The sequence below is a fragment of the Octodon degus genome, unplaced genomic scaffold (assembly GCF_000260255.1).
Source record: "Octodon degus isolate 3935 unplaced genomic scaffold, OctDeg1.0 scaffold00002, whole genome shotgun sequence".
Lineage (NCBI taxonomy): Eukaryota > Metazoa > Chordata > Mammalia > Rodentia > Octodontidae > Octodon > Octodon degus.
This window is the reverse complement of record NW_004524578.1, coordinates 4,209,438-4,221,189: the sequence shown is the minus strand read 5'-3', so window position 1 is coordinate 4,221,189 and position 11,752 is coordinate 4,209,438. Positions and strand designations below refer to the sequence as shown.

Below are 11,752 nucleotides of genomic sequence, written 5' to 3'. Positions count from 1 at the left end.
CTCTCTCTCTCTCTCTCTCCTCTCCCCCTCCCCCCACCTTTGGACGTGCCTAGTCTATGATTCTTAACACTTTCTGGAGCAGTTCAGGAAGCCTGCTCCCCCAAGTGTCTTTGCAAGATGTGATTAAAAATTATAGTGAATACTGAGTGCCATCCAATGGAAATCAGGCTCACGAAAGCATTATAGGATGTCTTCAGCCACCTGGTCAGCCACTCTGGTACCATGAAACTTTCTTTCTCAAAGTTAAAATGACCATGAAAGGTAAACATTTTGAATTGATTCTGGATGTTGAGGCAGATGTCACAGTGCAATAAAGACTCAGGAAAGAGAACTTCCAGAAGTGCCTCAGAAGTGATACGAATGGTGGGCTGGCTGTTTTCCTGGTTGGGGGGGGGATCTTAGGGGATAAATTATAATGTGTTCTTTAAAGTAATACTTTTTTAAAAAAAATTTAAACATTCATAGTATTTTTGGATCATACTTCATAGATAGTTCACTTACTCATTGTTATGTAGTATTTCATTGTGTGAATATTCCAGAAGGTGTCAGTTGGGCTGCTGCTGAGCATTTGGATACTTTCCATTTGGGAACTATTATAGTATTCCTACGAACATTGTAGTAACTATCTATTTTATTTTTTTTCCAGTACTGGGGATTGAACCCAGGGCCATCCCACTGAACTACAGCCCTAGTCTTTTTGAAAATTTTTTATTTATTTGGGGACAAGATCTCTCTAAATTACTAAATTTCCCAAATTGTAATCCTATTGTCTCAGCCTCCCATGCTGCACACAAGAGATGTGCAGTGGCACATGCAGGGTGTGGCTTGGCTGGGGTCTTTCGCTCAATATTTTAAAAGTGGTGATAGTGAACCTCCTTCAGGAAGCATGACTTCAGAGCCAAAAAGAAAAAAACTCTAATCTTGAGATCAAAACTAGGATCACCAGTAGTGGAGCAGATCAAAATCATGTACCACCTGCTGGAATGAGATGAAAACAGTCACTTCTGTAGGATGCCTATCAGAGATACTAGATGTACTGTTAATGGAAACCCAAGAAAGTTGCTGACAAATACAAACCAGAGGGCATCCTGCAAATTACTGGCCGGTAGTCTGTCAAAAGCTCAAGGTCATGAGAGTCAAAGAAAGACTGAGTAATGCTTCCGATATACAGAGGCATGGTGACACGCGACTTTGAACCGTGTTATTGGCTAAGTGGGCTTCTGAGACAACTGGACCAAGTTGAGCCCCGTTGGAGGGGTACATACTAGAAACATCAATGCTAATTGTCTGATTGTCGTGGCTGTGTGGGGGAATGTTCTTATTCATAGGAAATGCCCACCCAAGTGGCAATTTCAAGGTGTCAGAAATTTCCTCCCAGATGGTTCAGGGAAATATTTTTGTGCTATACGTACCTCTTTCCTATAACTTTGCTTTATGATTATTTTTTTTTTAAATCAAATCAAAGCTGGGGTCGCAGTGATGTTTAGTAATGGAATGCTTGTGTAGTATGCTCAAGGCCTAGGTTCAATCCCCAGTCCTGCAAAAAATAAATAAAAGTTAACTGTTGTAGTCTGGGCGTAGTGACAAAGTGCTGGGTGGGCGTGATGCTGCCTACACACCTGTGCTCGCAGCACAGAAGAAGCTGAGGCCGGCTGGTTCCAGAACAGCCTAGACTACATACAGAAGTCAAGGCCCATTTGAACTACACAGTGAGATCCTATCTCAAACAAACACCCTAGCTGTGGTGGTGCACGCCTGTTGTTCCAGTATCCAGAGGCTGAGGCAGGAGGATCACTGTTAGTTTGAGACCTTCCTGCGCTACAAAGTGAATTCAAGGTTAGCCTAGCCTGCATAGTCAGACCCTATCTCAAAAATCAATCAAACAGACAATTTTCATTAGCCCAATCTGATGAGGAGTTCAAAGCCAGCCTGGACTTGGAAAGCAACCTCATCTTACTGAAAGGAAGCAAAACACCAAACACAAAACACGCATTAACCCAAACCCCCAATCGATTTGCTTTATGCCCAAGGGGGCCACCAGGTGGAGTCCTTGGATCAGAGAGCTGGCTTTACTTGATTTTCCTTTTTAAAGGGAATTTAAAAATAAAGTTAAGCAACTTCCCCCTGCTTCATCACACAAGCTGGGATAGAAATAAAACCACAGGTGGTTTTATTCATGTTAGGGTATATCTATGAAGTGGGAAAAATTTTCGTTTCAGTTCTGTTTCTTTTGGCCAGAGTTTTTCAACCTGAGCCTTCCTGGCATTTTGGGCTCGCTGTCCTGTGAGTGCAAGATGTTTATAGCAGTGTCTCTGGACTCCGCCCTTAAGATGTGAGCACCAAGTGTGATTAAAAAAAAAAAAAGAAGAAGAATGTTTAAAATTTAAAAAAATGTATTACAGGAAAAGACACCCCGCCATCGATGCCTCAACATCCTCCCTTTGCTTGAAACACACTCACCCCGTCATCCTTGCCACTTGGTGAAGCAGCTCTGGAAGTCCTCTTGCGTGTCTGTAGTTGTGCTGTAGGGGCCACCTCCATGCCCTGAACTGACTCGCCTTTCACAGTCATTTTGACTTCTTGGAAGAATGAGCAGTCACACAGTGCCCGAGCCAGTGAGTAGGGTTTGTGAGGACACACTGTGGGTGTCTGAAAGCCTGCCTTCCTTTCATGGCAGTGAACAGTAGCACGCATTGCACTTTTGATCACACCTCCTAAAGACACTTGAGAAGGGACTTTGGAACTACTTCAGAAATTGGCAAGAATGACGAGGGGGCAGTATCTGGAGCGCTATCAGTGGCCTTGTGTCTTTATCGTAATGACATTTATTTTGGCGGTGGTTTTAGGGCAAATCTTACTATGCAGTGCAGCCTGATCTTGAACTCACTGTATAGTGCAGGCTGGTCTCAGACTCCCCCCCAATCTTTCTGCCTCATCCTCCCAAGTGCTGGGATTATAAGCACGTAGCACTATGCCCAGCAATGAGTTTTAAAAATATAAACAGGGCTCGCCAGAGAGCTCAGCAGACTAAAGGACCTGCTTAGGCAGACACAGGGACTGGTGTTCTATCAGCGTGCCACGCAGGCCCTGCCCCCGGGCTCACTGGTTGAGAGGACGATTGAGACTGGGTGTGGTGGTGCACGCCTGTAATCCCAGTACTTGGGAGGCGGAAAACAGGAGAATCACTGTGAGTGAGACCCTGTAGACCCTGTACTAAATACATACAAATAAAAAAAGTAAACACACTCTGCGTTTTCTGACCAGTTATGTTACTTCTCTGTAGTTGTCAGAAATGCCTCTAGACATTGTCAAAGCTGCCTGGAAGACAAACACCACTCTTGGTTGAGAATATACTTTTACAAGGAGAGCTTCTCTTCTGGTTTTTGTAGGTTGCGTATAGCAAGGCTAAGAGGTGTCTCATCATGGCAGGTCCCCAGTGGTGAGGGCTTTGGGTGGTGGGATTGAACTCCAGGACCTGAAGTGTACGCTCGTCGGTGATGTATCACCTAAGGGTGCTGTTCTGTGCATGGATAGACAATAGAGCCTAGGTGTCAGGAAAGGTCTTAGACAACAGTCAGGATGGTAAAGCCTGGGGTTCCCAGAAGAAAATCAGCATAAAGGTCAAGGGGACCATTTTAACTCCTCCTTTGCCAAGCCCCCAGGGCTCACTTGCCGCCCTGCTGGCTGTGCAGAACCTTGAGATGCTGGAGAAGGGCCATGGTATGTTACCTTACATCACCTTACTTGTTCTTATTAAAAGGTCCTTCTGTTACTTAATTCTCCGCCTCTTTCCCTGTCTTCTTTCTCACTGTCCACCCTCAATTGTCTTAGGCACCCTGGCATAACCCACACCTGGGGCAAGAAGCCCTCTGGCCATGTTGCCAATGATGCAAAAGCAGCAGACAGTGCTGTCCCTGTCCCCAAGGTCAAGGGCATGCCACCTCTGGCTGCATCTAGACCATGTTGTCTTTTAATTGCTAAAAGCTCTGTCCACTTGCCTTCCCATTAACAGTGTGTCTTCTATGAAAGTGAAATTCTCCCCAGACCTTGAAAGAGTTCCACAAAGTGGAGTCCACCTTGGCCTTCAAGCAGTGGGGGTATTCACTGTGAGGTGACAAAGAATTTGGGGATAAAGTCACAAGAAGGTCACCTCCTGAAAATAAAGCTAAGTTTAAAAAACATACACGGCTGTGTTGGTCACTTGCAGAGTGACACTGTTGGGCAGAAAGCCAACTTGCAACCTGGGCACAGGAACAGGAACAGCTCTGCCAATGTGGGCCTAGGGGAAGTCACTTCACCTCTGTGAGCCAGCGTCCCGTCAGTGCAATGACCCATTTAGAGATGATCCATGATCTTGTCACTTGAACAAAGTCTGTAAACTTATCCTGCCCATCCAACTCTACAGAATCCTCATCTTGGGGTTGGGCCATTTGTGAACAGAGGTTCTCTGTAGTCAGCCCCTTTTTACGTAGTGGCATTTTGTCATTAGGACTTCCTCAATAGCTTCTCAAGGTCCCACCCCACTCAGAGCCCTGCAGTGGGCTGGTGAACCACAGCAATGAACCAACCAAGGAGACCTGGTTGGCTTCTTGTAATTGGTGCTCTTTCAGGTACAACAGGAGGGCTTTTTTTTCCTTTCCTGATTTAGCTGTAAGCATCTGCAGCTGTAAGGTCTCAGTGGGCGAAGAACTGGTATTTATTAACGCCAGGTTCTAGGGCTAAAATGGCACCCTGCACCAGGAGCGTGTAGTAAGTTGCTGGCTTTAATTAGGTGTCAGTCTCATGAGAGAGGTGGGCTCCTCATGGGCATTTTCCTAGTCCTGGTGACAGTATTCCAGACATACAACTTCACTGTCTCACTTTGCCAGCTGTCAATTCATGCTCATGGTAGACTGTGTCCCGTCGTGTGGCTGCCTGCCTCCTGGTTGCTGTGTCTCTCCCTTCCTCTGGCACAGGGCTCCTCCAGCCACCTTCTGCTGCTTGTGCCCGTCCCTGAGGCTACCATCAGCGCACTGATGAACACCAGTGTGAGGCAGGTGCCCCAGAGCCCTGTGCTGGGAACAGCAGAGCCGAGAAACCCACCCAGAAAGTTTGCTCTAGGGACTAGGCTCTGGGAGATGGTGGTGGCCTTGTCATTTGTCTCATCAACTTTCAAAACAGCCTTTAAAGGGAGGGGGCACCGCTGCTCTGCAGACCAGACTTAACACTGGCCCCTGGTCCCAAGGCCCTGCCACAGCATGTCCAAAATTCTGAATCCCTAATCCCTGGATTCCTAAGACAGTGCCCTTCACTCCCTTTCGTTTCTCCCTAAGTCAGTTCTGGTTGGTGCATTCTCTTTACCCGCAGCTGAAGGATGATTCTAAGGAGTTCAGGCTTCTGACCTCCCAGAAAAGCCAGGGTACAAATCCCACAAGGCTTGTGAGCCACGGGGGTACAGGCAATTCAGTCCCTGCGCAGAACAGAAGCTGTAACCTAATTACATCATGCTTTGATGCTGTCACTGTAAGGCTCACACAGGGATGCTAACCTTCTAGAGCTTTCAGTGATGACAAGTACTGGCTGTGACACACGTGCCCTAGGTTTGCCACCACTGGTCTCGGGTGTGGAGGGCTCCCCTTTGACAGAGGGAAGATGATCACAATTCCAGGAGACTCTACCCTTCCAGTCAACTGGGCTTTGGTGGCCTAGAGAGGATCCCTTTGCCAAAGGACACTGTAGAGTCGGAAGCCTGGGATTTCCCCATTACTTCCTTCCTTTGTTAAAGCTCAGAGGAGACCTTTCTCATAATGACAAACAGATTTGGGGTCAGGCCTGATGGCACACGCCTGTGTTCTCGGCACTCTGCAAGGTTAAGGCAGGAGGATCCCAAGTTCCATCCTAGCTTGACCAACCTAGTGAGACCCTGTCTCAAATTGAAAAAAACAAAACAAACAAACAAACAACCCAAAGGAAGGACGTGGCTCGGTGCGAAGGCTCTGGGTTTTGTGAATGCTACAAGTAAAACAACAGATCCCAAAACCTCAGAGCGGCATCCATTTGACCTACTGATCAGCACCCAGGTTTAATGTTTTATGCCTTAAAAAGAAACACAGTCTCCTCTGCCATGGATGTTAACTCTTTTATTAATTTAGGGTTAACATTGTTTTTGCTTCGCCGATTTCTTCCTCGGAGTTGTGGATTCAATAGACAACGGCTGGGTTCGCTCCAGCTCACAGGTGACAAGGCAGACGCATAACAGTCAGAGGGAAGCAGGACAATATGGAGAGAAACGAGGTCGAGACAATTTAAGGCAAATGTTATTCCCACATGAATGGGAATTGATCGAGCAGATCTGTGCATTTCAATGAAAATATATGAAACATTTGTCGAAATAATTAACGTCGGTAAAAATTAGAACACGTAGCTTATAAAATGCCTACACAGGTTTGGCAGAAATCAACCCAGCTGTGTCACGTAGGCTTGTACACAGACACAGGCGAGCCACCTGGAGAGCGAGGCTCCTGAAAAGCAGAGGCCACACGTGTTGTAAAAGCAACTCTGTGACATGGGAAAGGATGGGTGCTCAACGACTCGTGGGCTGGCTTTACATCCTGTTAAGAGGCGCCGCTTGGTGATCAGGGTATCCTTTGGGTGGCCCCAAGAGCTGCCACTGGATGCTCCTCAGAAGGCTCTGCATCAGGCCGAGGTGGTTCTCCAGGCCCAGGAGACTCCAACATAACACAGGAGGACAGCTCGGCCCCCTTGGAGGAGAACGCTCCAGAGAGAGGAGGAACTTTCCAATCTGGGTCTGGAAGTGGGCTTTCTAAGATGCTTCTGCAGTTTCCAAAGAAGCTGACTGCATAGAAACCGATTCCATCCCCGGTGGTCATGTGTTTTATGCCCCCAAACCTATTTTATTTACAGTCTGACCGATCGTCCCCCCAGGCTGCTCAGTGGCAGGCAGCTGGCAATGCGCAGGTGGGCGGCTGGAGCCCTGACCGTGTGGGAGGACAGCCGGGTGTCCTGCTGGCTGGCTGCTCTGGTGAGATTTACCACCGAGTCTCCCAGCAGCACAGGAAGAGGACGATGCGAGAGGCCAAGCATCTTTCCTTTCTGCTTTGGTCTTGAAGATTCAGTAAACTTAGGATCTGAAGCTGGAGCTGCAGATTCTCGGAATTCGTGCTGTTACCATTTTGAGCTTGCCAGAAGACAGTAGCCAGTGAACTGGAGAGGGATCCTTGTGTAGGAGCGTGTCCTAAGGGCCTCCACCCACTGGCTTGGGTGCCTGGTGGTGCTGAGGGAGGACCTGGCTCCTGGGGAGATAAAGCTGTCAGATGCGAGGCACTGCCCCAGAACGAGCTCTGGCCAACAGTCTGGAGGAAGATGGATGGACAGATGGATGGACAGGAGGGGCCCTGTCCTCTGTGGGCAGCCGGTGTCTCTACCCAGCCAGGAGGCATGTGCGGCAGCAGAACTGGATGAAGAGCTTCCGTTCGCAGAGCCGGTTGGATTTCACCATCTCGCAGAAGGTCTCATCAGCTGGGGGAAGGACGGGAAAAGTGAGGCTTCGGAGACTGTTACAATTGCATCGTTCCACACTTGGTGGGCACTGCCTATGTGCCAGGCAGAAGGCACGCAGAGCCCCTTCCTGCAATAGGCTTCCCCAGACAGGTGGCTCTTGGTATACACGGTCTCTTGGTGAGTCTAAGTGATAAAGGGATGTGGGGCCCTCTGGGGTGGGCCTGTGGAGCCTCTGTGTACATGTGGCCCTGTCTTCCAGACACCTGTGCTGTCAGGGGGCTTAGGAGGAGGAATCCTAGGATGCAGGGGTGCAGGGCTAGAACTGGACAAGAATGCAGCCTGCTGCTGTGGTCCAAGGGACACTCCAGACAGGGAGCAGAGGGGACAGGATGCAGGGGGGACATCCAGGCAGATAGACAGGTCTCAGTGATGGAGGTAAGGAGAACAGTGATGGATACTGGTCCCTGTACCTTGTCCTTAGGAAGTACTGTCATTAGTGCCACCTTGGACCACCATGGCAACCTCACTTTATAGGGCTGGGTACATACCCTAAGCAGCTATGTCCTAAGCAGGAAGCCTCCTGGCTTCTGAAGGGGTAGGATCCAGTAAACCAAAAGGAACCCACAACAAGGCAAAGAAGCTACCCTGTGCTTTGTTTTAGGTGGGGCAGTGCCAGCTCTTGCCAGAATGCCACAGAACCCATGGCTTCCTGCTCCCGCAAGTCAGGACACGGTGCCCAGAGCTGGTCCCATAGAGCTCCTCCCTGCCACCTGCTGAGCCATGGGGTCCCACTATAGCCCACCTGCTAAAAGCCCAGCAGCAGGTCTCCAGGCCAGAGTCTTCTGGCAACCCTTGTTCTTGCCTGGAATCCCAAAATCGGGAACTGTCTTTCGTCCCCTTCTGAGCTTGTTGTCCCATCCTGTGACCCCCACCCCACCCACCTGGAGAACCAGGGCTCTCCCACAGCCCAGATGGGGGCTCCTGTGTGCAGCTCGGATTGCTGCTGCTGAGAGTGGGCCTCGGCTCTCAGTTCTGTCTTAGTTCTAGGCTGAGACCCTCCAGACCTCTGAGGTCAGACCTCTCCTATGGGGAAGCTGCTACTGGGGCATGAGGGTGGGAATGCACAAGAGTCATTCGGCAAACTGGCAAGCAGTGGTTGGGCTGGTGGCCACGATGCCTTCCTGGTCAGTGTGTGACAGGCCTCCAGAAGCCTTAGCCAGTCATCTCAGGGGTGAGCACCCACTTCAGGGCCTGCCATGCTTATGTGCCTTCTGACCAGAGGGCAGTGGGCTGTGCTTTTCCAGCCACCCCAGAGGTCACAGGGTGCTCACCGTTGCTGCATGTGAGGTTGCTGATGCACGAGGTCCCCAGCTGCATGAAGCCTGCCTTGCATCTGCTGCAGTTCCGGCTGGAGCCCTCACAGCTCAGGCAGCTGTCGTCACACCTGCGGGGAGATGCAGGCTCCTGCTGGGTTTTGGGCAGAGGCCTGAACCCTCTGGGTTCCCTTTGCAGAGCGCTCCTACCTCCTGTACACTCGTCCTCCCCTGCCAGAGCTGAGGGCAGGGCAGGTCTCCAGGATCCTTATGCCTCACCTGGACACTGGTGCCTAACCTCCAGACCTCTGAGGTCAGACCCCATGTGTCTCCTAGAGCCTCTAAAAGCCACCTGACTGCATTGGCTGTAGGGGTGAGGGCAGGGCCAGACTCCACCCAGGGTGGTGACAAACCGGGTTGTGGGGCTGACCTGAGGATGGGGTGTCCTTGGCTGCTATACCCTCTACCCCAAGGTGGTGAGGTTGCCCTTACAGTTTCTGTCCCTCCTGGATAGTTCTGGCCCAGTGTGGAGCCCAGGGCTCCCACCCATGCATAGTACCATGACCCAGGTGATGGGCCATGCTCTGAGGCTGAGGGCCACACACAGGAATACATGTTCGCTGACACACGGTCTGCAGCTGCTGTGTGCTGCAGTGGCAGCGATGAGAAGCTGCGATGGAGGCAGGAGGCCCCAAGGCCCAAGTAACTTCCTTCCTGGCCCTTCACAGAAACATCCTGCCTGAGACCAGTGCCCTATCCGGCCTCTGCTAGCTTGTCCAGCTCCAGTGAGCAGGCGCTCACTGTGCCCCTGTACACTGTTCGCTTGCCGTGGGCTGCCAGTTAAGAGGGAAACAGGCCCTGTGAGTGGAGCTGAGAGGAGGCGTGCAGGGCAGGAGGCCGGCTCAGTGACGTGTGAGCCTGCCCTGTGGGCTCCGTGCTCTGGACAGAGGCCTGCTGCCCGCTCTGGGAGGTCGTCAGCACCAGATCAACAACCAGCTTCCTTATCAGAGCACCCCTCACCATCAGCGCGGGGACTGATATGGCTGGGGACTCCACTAGGGTACACCTCAGACAGGAGGAGAGATTGGTTTTTATTCACAGTTTGCCTGAGGATCAGAGCATGGGGTTCAGGGGCATCCTACTTCTTATGCACTGTTGGGGGGCCACTGGGATCCAACTCCTGTCATGTTGTCTTCCAGTGTAAGTCCTTGCACCTCCTAATGGCCCAGAAATGGGCTCCAAGGCTGCTGTAAAGGGCTTGATGTTTTACTGTGGGTGTTCCTGGCATCTTTACACACACACACACACCCCAGTGCATGGTGGATGGGACAGAGCCCAGTCAAGCATGGGATGTTAGCTGTCTGCACTCCCAGCCCGAGGCTGAGGGCTGCCTCAGCTATGAATGGCTACAGTGTGGAGTGGGCTGCACAGAGAAGCAGGAGGTGACGGCTTCCTCTTTCCTTCAGGGACAACCTTATCAAGCTAAGTGGGGTAGCAGATATCTTGGTTTTCTATTGCTGCATGACAAACCGCCAAGAGAACCATTTATAGCTCAGTAGCTCCCAGTTCTGTAGGCAGAAGCCCTGGCGGGCTCTTCTGGGTTCTCTGCGCGGGGCCTCCTGGCTCAGGTGCGGTGGTGCCCAGCCTGGGCTCTGATCTAGAAGCCTAGGAGAGGAATCCGGCATCACGCTGCCCTGGAAGCGGGGCTACCATCCCCAGTGGCTGTGCCCCTGCTTCCCAGGCCAGGGTCACTGTGCTGGCAGCTGGTCTCTCAGGCAGGGGGCTTTCCAGATGCCTCTGATTGTGCACCTACTTCACCCCAGAACGCTGTGGCGACTTTGCCCTGCAGCCACCTTCTCCCTACCTCACCTTTGGGGAAGCTCCCATCGAGATTCTCCTGAACACCCGCACTCAGGAAGGCTTGTGGCAGCTGCCTGCCTCCTGTCCCCAAAGGCCAGGGCCACCATGGCCTCTGGGTGCTGTGCAGGGGGTTGGCTGCCACAGCTGCGGGCACAATCAGCATCCCCTCGAATCCAGAGCATTTGACAAAGGAAAGTGATTATCACCACTTAGTTCCAACTTCTCCCTGGGCTGCCATTCTTAGTTTATTTATGTGGAAACCAGCTGGCGTGGAAAATGGAAGGCTTCCTCCTGACACCTGTGCCAGGGGGCTTGCGCAGGCCTCGACGGGCTGTGAGGCCGTGGTCGCTTTCTTCTTGACGATCCACCCCCATAGAGGAGCTGACCCTGCAGACAGCTGGGCGAGGCCTCGGTGTTTCTCACCGGCTCCCTGGGCAGCTGCTTGTTTTTAAGGGCACCTGTGACACCCCATAGCAGTTCGCATCTCGGCCTGGGTGCCGACTCCATGGAGGGGTTCCCCACAGAGCAGGAAGCTGAGCGGGACCTCCCCACCCCTCCTCCGGTCCAAGTCTACTTCAGAAAGAAGGTCTCTCCCCCTGTCCCTCACAGCCCACCCCACTGTCATGGTTATATCGCCACTGTCACCTTCCAGCTCACTGCTGCGCCCACCCTGAACTCAACAGGCTGCCCCTCCCTGCTCTGGGGTCTGGGTTCCTGACTTCTTGTCCTGGAGCAAGTGTCAGCAAGACAGAGGGGACCAAAGCCCATGGCTTCTCTTTCATGGCCAGCATCCAATGGCCAGAGGAAATGCTATGTGCCCCAGAGACACACACGCACCCGTGGGAGGCACGGAAGAGGAGAAAGATAAAATGCACGTGTGCCGACTGCACGAGAAGGGCTTTACAATGAGGAGATGCTCAGGGTTTTCTCTAAATACCTAGCAGCATTGTTCTAAACTCCTAAGTGTGGTGGCCGTGACTGTCAGTAGCGTGAAGGCATCCTATGCGGTGGAATGGGGGCGACCAACCTGTGCAGCCTACCACGGGGCAGGCACCTTGTTTTTCTGTTTCTTATTCCAT

At 51.5% G+C, this 11,752-nt stretch overlaps 1 protein-coding gene across 1 annotated transcript in view; it reads right to left on the bottom strand.

The window, feature by feature from the left end:
- Window positions 1-6,101: 6,101 nt before the first annotated feature.
- Pcsk6 (proprotein convertase subtilisin/kexin type 6) overlaps window positions 6,102-11,752 on the bottom strand; it is a gene marked incomplete at its 5' end in the record, with an annotated part of 179,965 nt that continues 174,314 nt past the window's right edge. Inside the window, 2 exons of the mRNA XM_023712203.1 lie at window positions 6,102-7,518; window positions 8,832-8,944. Coding sequence (XP_023567971.1) covers window positions 7,421-7,518; window positions 8,832-8,944 — 211 coding nt within the window. The remainder of the gene's footprint in view (window positions 7,519-8,831; window positions 8,945-11,752) is intronic.